This window comes from Engraulis encrasicolus, chromosome 18, assembly GCF_034702125.1.
Source record: "Engraulis encrasicolus isolate BLACKSEA-1 chromosome 18, IST_EnEncr_1.0, whole genome shotgun sequence".
NCBI classification, from domain to species: Eukaryota; Metazoa; Chordata; class Actinopteri; order Clupeiformes; family Engraulidae; genus Engraulis; species Engraulis encrasicolus.
The window spans coordinates 2868748-2876247 of record NC_085874.1 but is presented as its reverse complement, the minus strand read 5'-3'; the positions used below and the strand labels follow the sequence as shown (position 1 = coordinate 2876247).

The 7500-nt window shown below is 48.6% G+C and overlaps 1 protein-coding gene across 1 annotated transcript in view; it reads right to left on the bottom strand.

The window, feature by feature from the left end:
• Positions 1-7500, bottom strand: part of thbs1b (thrombospondin 1b) — a 21869-nt gene that overhangs the window by 2100 nt on the left and 12269 nt on the right. The window contains exons 15-23 of the mRNA XM_063222801.1: positions 7296-7403; positions 5901-6060; positions 5311-5429; positions 2752-2986; positions 2248-2475; positions 1617-1888; positions 1145-1242; positions 789-928; positions 1-653 (exon numbers count right to left, since the gene is read on the bottom strand). The exon at positions 1-653 is cut by the window's left edge and continues 2100 nt beyond it. Coding sequence (XP_063078871.1) covers positions 646-653; positions 789-928; positions 1145-1242; positions 1617-1888; positions 2248-2475; positions 2752-2986; positions 5311-5429; positions 5901-6060; positions 7296-7403 — 1368 coding nt within the window. The 3' untranslated portion in view covers positions 1-645. The remainder of the gene's footprint in view (positions 654-788; positions 929-1144; positions 1243-1616; positions 1889-2247; positions 2476-2751; positions 2987-5310; positions 5430-5900; positions 6061-7295; positions 7404-7500) is intronic.

The window sequence follows — 7500 nt, the reverse complement described above, 5'->3', positions numbered from 1 at the left end:
GACTTAACTTAACAATTTGGTCACACTATTATTTTGTAACATCCATTTATCCTTCCATTTATCCATCCATCCATCCAACCATCCATGCATCCATCCATCCATCCATCCATCCATCCATCCAAAGGGAAAGAGTAAGTACAGAGCAAGTCGAGAGACAGACAGATGGAGATGTAAAGGGGTTCAGAAGTGCATAGTTGTCTGCAGGGATTTCTTCCCCCACAGAGCCAAACAAGGTCTTTTAGAAAATACGGAAAGAGAGGGATGGATCTCCCAATCAAGCAAAGCAAGGGGGGGCGTAGGGCTCGACATGGCAGTTGGAGGGAGGGAGGTGTCTTTTGTTGTTTCTGCTCTACCTGCTTTCAATGGAGGAGTCCTGGCTCAGAGCTGGCGTTCAGTCAAATCAACATGACCACACCCCTGTCCTCAGTTCTTGTACTGTACATTAACATTGACACCAGCCATGCTCCCGCTGTCACCAGACTCTCTCCACCAATGTGCGTGCCGCAGAATTACGAGTAGCAAAAAAAAAAATGTTTAAAAAATAAAAAAGGCGAGAAAAAAATCTTGTCCCTGGACTTTGCTTGGAGTACATGATCATGTTTATACAGGAAGGTGCGTTCCTCAAACAGCTCCCTGTCTGAGCAGTTACAAATCTGGAGGAGAAAAAAACAAACACACAAATACAAATTAATTGGGATGTCATGTTTTTGCAACACAACAATCACAAGTGTGATGGAGAGCTAAAAGGAAGGAAAGATGTAAAATCCAAAAACAAGATCACTGCTTACCTCTACATTCGTACTTGAGGTCAGAGAAGTACACCATCTCTTGTGAGAAGACAAAGAGACCTAGTCTCCCGCCAGCATAGGTCTTATCATAGATCCTTCCCGAATCAGCCATGATCTTCTTGCCCTCATACATCACCACCCTGAAACACAAACACAAAGACAACACAGGTGTTACACCTCAGCCCATTCAAATACACCAGCCATGTCGGTGAAATATCCTAGACCCAAGCACACACTCAGACTATGCACAAAGACTCAGACACACACACACGCATGCACACATGCTGAAAATAAAGAGGATATGATCTCTGGCCTCTGGCCCTTGGTGGTGTAGTGCTTGGCCTGCTGTAGCGTACCTGATGTGGCCTGTCCGCGGCCGGTGTGTCAGGTGCCATCTGTAGGCAGTGAAGTCCTTCCAGCCCACATTCTTAGGGTCGTGCCACAGGGTGCGCACCTGGACATTGCCAAGAGAGACAAGAGAGAGACAAGACACATGGGTTAGCAAAGCTCCGTTTGTTCTCCGTTCCGCTCTCATTAAGGCCAAAAAGCGATAAGGCAGGGGGGAGAACGGACAGGAGAGGAGATGGAGACAGAGACAACACACGAGGGAAAAAAGAGCAAGGGGTGAGAAAGGAGAGAAGAGCAGAGGAGGCATATAGGAAAGGAGAAAAAGAAAGGGCGGAGGATGAGCGGTGGTGGGTGGAGATGGATAGGAAAGGAGAGAAGAGCAGACGAGACAAGATAGACGAAGGAGAAAATAGGAGAAGAGCAGCGGAGATGTGGACAGGTTGGACAGCCCCGAAAGGCAATTGGATGAGCTCGGCTTACCTGTCCTGGCGTGTCTCCCGTGTGCCAGAGTGCATTCCTCAGGTGCTCGCCAGGGCCCGTGGTGGAGTTCACCACCTTGATGGACAGGCCGGAGTAGCCCTGGGCCTTGGTGGGCTTGTTGGACCAGTAGGTCTGCGTGATCTGCTTCCACATCACCACGTAGAAGCGCGAGCTGGACTGGTAGCCGAACACGAAGCCGGCATAGTCGTCATCCCGCTCCGTGTTGATGAAGAACGTGCCGCTGAAGTCTACCGCGTTGAACTCATCGAAGCCTTTGTAGGATCAAAAGAGGGTCAAAAGGGTTTAGAATGAAGTGTCAAGAGCACAAGGAGTTTTACACCGTTAAATGTCAAGCTCACTAGACCCCTAAAATCAGAGGTATATAAAGTAGAAGTATTCATACAGTAAGTACAAATAATCTATTCTGATGTAAATACAAAACTAGTACATGAATCTTACATAGTTTATACATCAGTTACTCCACTGTACCTACCTAATGAGGTAGATGAAATTCAATTAAAATGCTTATGGTTTGAATGAAATATCTATGATAAAAGTTTTAGATATGTACTTTAGATATTTAGATATTTACTTTCAGTACAACCATATTCAAGATGGCAGCACTACTCACCGACGGCAATGCCAGGGTCGCAGTTGACGGTCTGCACCAGCTCCTTGCCCTGGTGGCGGACCACCCAGTTGGGATCGATCTGGGAGGTGCCCTTGGGGTCCAGTGGAACCATCTGGAACTTGCGGAAGTCTGTCTCGCTGATGTCGAAGTTCTCAGGGCAGACGTCGTAGATGTCGGGAACGTTGTCCTGATCAAAGTCGTCCTTGCAGGCATCTCCACGGCCATCACCTAATGCAATGAACATAAAAAGAGTAAATTATACATTTTTGATACAGCCTCTTTGTGCACATGAGATTGATGAAAACACTCAACTACATAATAACAATATGGATATGATATTAGAGAGACCCTCAAGTAACATATTAAGACTTTGTCATTGCGATCATTATTTTTTAAGCTAAAAAAGGCTATCAAGTTTGGCATGCTCGGACAACACCAGCCCTCAGGTAAAATGTCAGTCTGTAGAATTCCATGGAATAGGTTATTATGTTGATTCATGCTTACCGTCAGAGTCCAGTTGATCCGGATTGAACGCTAGCCTGCAGTTGTCTTTGTCATCGGGAATGCCGTCGTTGTCGTCATCGTGGTCGCAGGCGTCGCCCTTGCCGTCCTTGTCGTGGTCGGCCTGGTTGGCGTTGGCTACGTAGGGGCAGTTGTCCAGGTTGTTCTGGTGACCGTCCTCGTCAATGTCCTGGTTGCTGTCACACTTGTCTCCAACATTGTCGGAATCAGTATCAACCTATTGGATCAGCAAAGAGTACAGCATTTAACGACTTTTCTCCTTCTCTCGTTTATTCTCTAGCGTACATTCATCTGCTCCTGTCTCAATGCATAAGGCACATTTTGTTACTTTTTAGTTTCAAGCCCAGTATGTATTTTTTAAGTCGTTTTTAAGTGTATTTTGAACCTTTGTTATTTGATAGGATAGTGGGGCGAGGACTGGAAATGGAAATGGATGGGGGAGAGAGAGAGATATGGGGGAGGATCGGGAAATGACCACGGGCCAGAATCTTACCCGGGCCCCTGGGGTAACACTACGGCGTCTTTGCCGTTTGAGCCACAAGTCAAGTCAAGAGTTTTTTTTATCTCTCCTCATTCATATCATAATTAATTCTGTCCGGCCACATCCCATCTCTCCTGTTCAGACTGTTCAGACAAGTACTACTCATCTGATCATCATCATCATCATCATCATCATCATCATCATCTTCGTGTTCGTGTTACTGCCTCATCTCATCTCGCCTCGTTCCTCTTTCATGTCAGACAGACACACGCCTCACCAGGCACAAAAACACATAAAAAAAGTCGCCCTCCAGGCCTGCCACAGCCAATTTGCCTGATCCTTTGACAAAGCAATTTTACAGCCGTACACTTCAAAACAGCATGTGCGCAGGCATCTACCTACACGGTACACCCACCCGGCTCCTCTCCCCCCCACACACACTTCAACCCCAGATGCTCATAACACCAGGCAGGCATTCACTAAGGCATTCCCCTCAAGGTAGAGACACCGTGTAACAACCAACCACCCACAACAACCCACCCCACCCTACCCCGCAACTTTTGGCAGAGATATAACGCATCTTTTCACTGGGGCCATAGAGACCGAACAAAATCCACCTTCCCTACGCCAGCAAGCCCCACACACACTCTCCAACCCCTCCACACACACCCCACACTCCTTGTACCCTGCACCCAACACCACATGCCCCCATTCCCACCAACACCCCCATACACACAAGAACACACAAGAACACACACACACACACACGCACACACACACACACACACACACACACACACACACACACACACACACACACACACACACACGCACACATGCAAGCACGCACACACTCGCACACACACACACACGCCCACACACGCACACCCACACACACCTCCCCAGTCCCCACCCCTCGTAAGCTTCAACGGTTCCTGTTGTTCCCCGAGCATGCATTCCTGCTCCTCAGTTAACCATGGCACAGGTGCGATCCGAACGGCAGGGGAAAGGGGATTGTGTGCCTGAGTGTGTGTGTGGATGGCTGGAGCGTGTACGAGCCCTCAGACCCACCCCCCACGCCCCACACACCAAGCCACCCGTCCCCCACCCCTGTCCTGTCTTAGTCTCAAGCCCCGATTCTTATTAATAAACCCTCTGAACAGCCTCCCTCGCACCCAAACATCCCCCAATACACACACACACATACAGTAAACACACATACAGTACACACACACACACACGCACGCACACACACACACACACACACACACACACACACACACACACACACACACACACACACACACACACACACACACACACACACACACACACACACACACACACACACACAGGCAATGCCCCCCCCCATCTCACTCTCAGTCCTGATTCCTATTAACAAGGAGGAGGCTCTCAAACACCCCACCACCATCACCATCCTCCACTACCCACCCTCCTCCTCCTCCTCCTCCTCCTCCTCCTCCTCCTCCTCCTGCTCCTCCTTCGCCTCCTCCTCCTCCTTCTCCTCCTCTCACCCGTCTGCAATCCCCAGGGGCTTTACTGATCGCACCAGTGCCCCGATGAAAAGTCCTAGCCCTCCTCTTACTTTTTTCTTTCCTCTCGCCTCTCCATTCTCTGGTGGTGCCCCTGAGGTGAAGGGTTTTTTGTTCTTTTTCTCTCTTTCCATCCTTCTCTTTCTATGGTGGTTTAAATCTTATCCAAAATCTCTGGCTTTAGGCTCTCCCTTCTCTCTCTCTCTCTCTCTCTCTCTCTCTCTCTCTCTCTCTCTCTCTCTCTCTCTCTCTCTCTCTCTCTCTCTCTCTCTCTCTCTCTCTCTCTCTCTCTCTCTCTCTCTTTCCCTCTCTTTGTTCAAGAACAGGCTCAAGTTTGAGAGAGTGCCTACAGGTGGATCTACAAGGCCTCTTGTTCACCACTAACACCTGTGCTATGTCTCACACCCACACCTGCGCAAGCAAGCATTCACATTCTTTGCACCACACACACACGCATGCACACACACACACTCTCACACACACACACGCATACACACACACACACACCTGGTCAGGATTATGCTCCAGAGGGCAGTTGTCACACTGGTCTCCAACTCCGTCCAGATCTGTGTCACGCTGGTCAACATTGTAGACGTAGGGGCAGTTGTCCTTCTCGTTCAGAATGCCTGAAAGACATAATCCAGAGTAAAGATGAGAACTTGCCAACCGCTGCAAAAAACGGAAGCTCTATAACAGACTTTAGTGGTATATTTAAGGCTATGGTATTGATTGCTGTAATGCTGACAATGTCGTAGCCCCTGGAACGTTTTCATAGGAACCGAAAAAACTTAAATATCATAGTACTACACCACTGTGAAAGTGCCGAGGGCCTTTATACATCACGACTTGGTCATTGCCATTCAGCTGCCAACAGCTGATTTATACCAGGGGCCGTGTCTTACACGTAACACAAATCTATTGACATTTAACCAACTACCTTGGTAAGTATACTGTAAGCAAGTCTGTCTGTCTCTCTATGTGTGTTTTCCTGCCTGCCTGCTTCTCTCTCTCTCTCTCTCTCTCTCTGTTTCTCTCGTTTATTCATATGTGTTGGCTTGCAGGTATTTGATGTTGGCTTGTATTTTAGAAGTTCTCACCGTCCCCATCGATATCCACAGCGCAGGCGTCTCCTTCTCCGTTGTTGTCCGTATCGGTCTGGTCGGGGTTGCTGTTGTAGGGGCAGTTATCACAGCGGTCGCCCACATCATCACGGTCATAGTCATACTGCCTGGGGTTGAAGATGAACGGGCAATTATCCTGTTTTTGGAGGAGAGGAGAGGAGAGGAGAAGAGAAGAGAAGAGAGGAGAGGAGAGGAGAGGAGAGGAGAGGAGAGGAGAGGAGAGGAGAGGAGAGGAGAGGACAGGAGAGGACAGGAGAGGAGAGGAGAGGAGAGGAGAGGAGAGGAGAGGAGAGGAGAGGAGACAGAGAGCATTTAGTCTTTTTAGTAGCCTGAAGGTAAATGGCTCCAAAGGTAAACCCGGCACCAGGTGTAAAAATAAAGATACATCAAACGAGGCGAGAAGACATTTTTGGATGTTTGGCTTGTAATTTCGCTGCGGGCATGCAGGGCGTGTATGTATGGCTTTCTCGATGTATGTGTGTGTGTGTGTGTGTGTGTGCATGTGTGTATGTGTGTGCATGCATGTGTGTGTGTGTGGTGTATATGTGTGTTTGACTAATGTGTGTGCATAGGCCCGTGTGTGTGTGTGTGTGTGTGTGTGTGTGTGTGTGTGTGTGTGTGTGTGTGTGTGTGTGTGTGTGTGTGTGTGTGTGTGTGTGTGTGTGTGTGTGTGTGTGTGTGTGTGTGTGTGTGTGTATAGGGGTGGGCTGTGTAACAGGAATGTGGGTCTGAAAGGCTCTTTTAGTTTTAAGATTGGTCCTGAATCCGAGGCGGTGGATTAAGGCTGCAACAGTGGGGCTCATTGAGAGTGGTACCTCAGTGCTGGAATTTGAGGTTTGGCTTTGAGGGGAGGCCGCGTTTGCTTTCGGCTCGCCCTCTCTGGCCCTCGCCCTGCCTTCTCATTTCAAACGGATGAATGATGAATGTACAATCACACTGGGGGCACTGTGCTTTCGCTACAGCACAGCATTACATTCACACAGACGTACGGATACGCACGCACACGCATGCGTATACGCACATGCACACGCACACACACACACACGCACGCACACACACACACACGCACACGCACACACACACGCACACGCACACGCACACGCACACACAGATACACACACACAGACACACAGACACACACACACACACACACACACACACACACACACACACACACACACACACACACACACACACACACACACACACACACACACACACACACACACACACACACACACACACACTTGCCCACATCCTCTCTCGTGTTCTAACATGTGCCTAACAACTAACCCTAGTCATCCCTGAGCAAGTTATTGAAAAGACAGCAGAATAAGAACAAATTTGAGGGACAAGACAAGTTCTATGTACCCTGTCGTCGGGAATGCCATCATCATCGTCATCGTCATCACAAGCATCACCAATGCCGTCCTTGTCATAGTCCTCCTGTCCTGAGTTTGGAAGGTTGGGGCAATTGTCCTGTAAATTCAGAAAAAAATGTTGTCATATCAGTGTCAGACTAGTACATCTACTTTATATACACACTTTATACTGTCTTACACTCCTCAGAAATCGC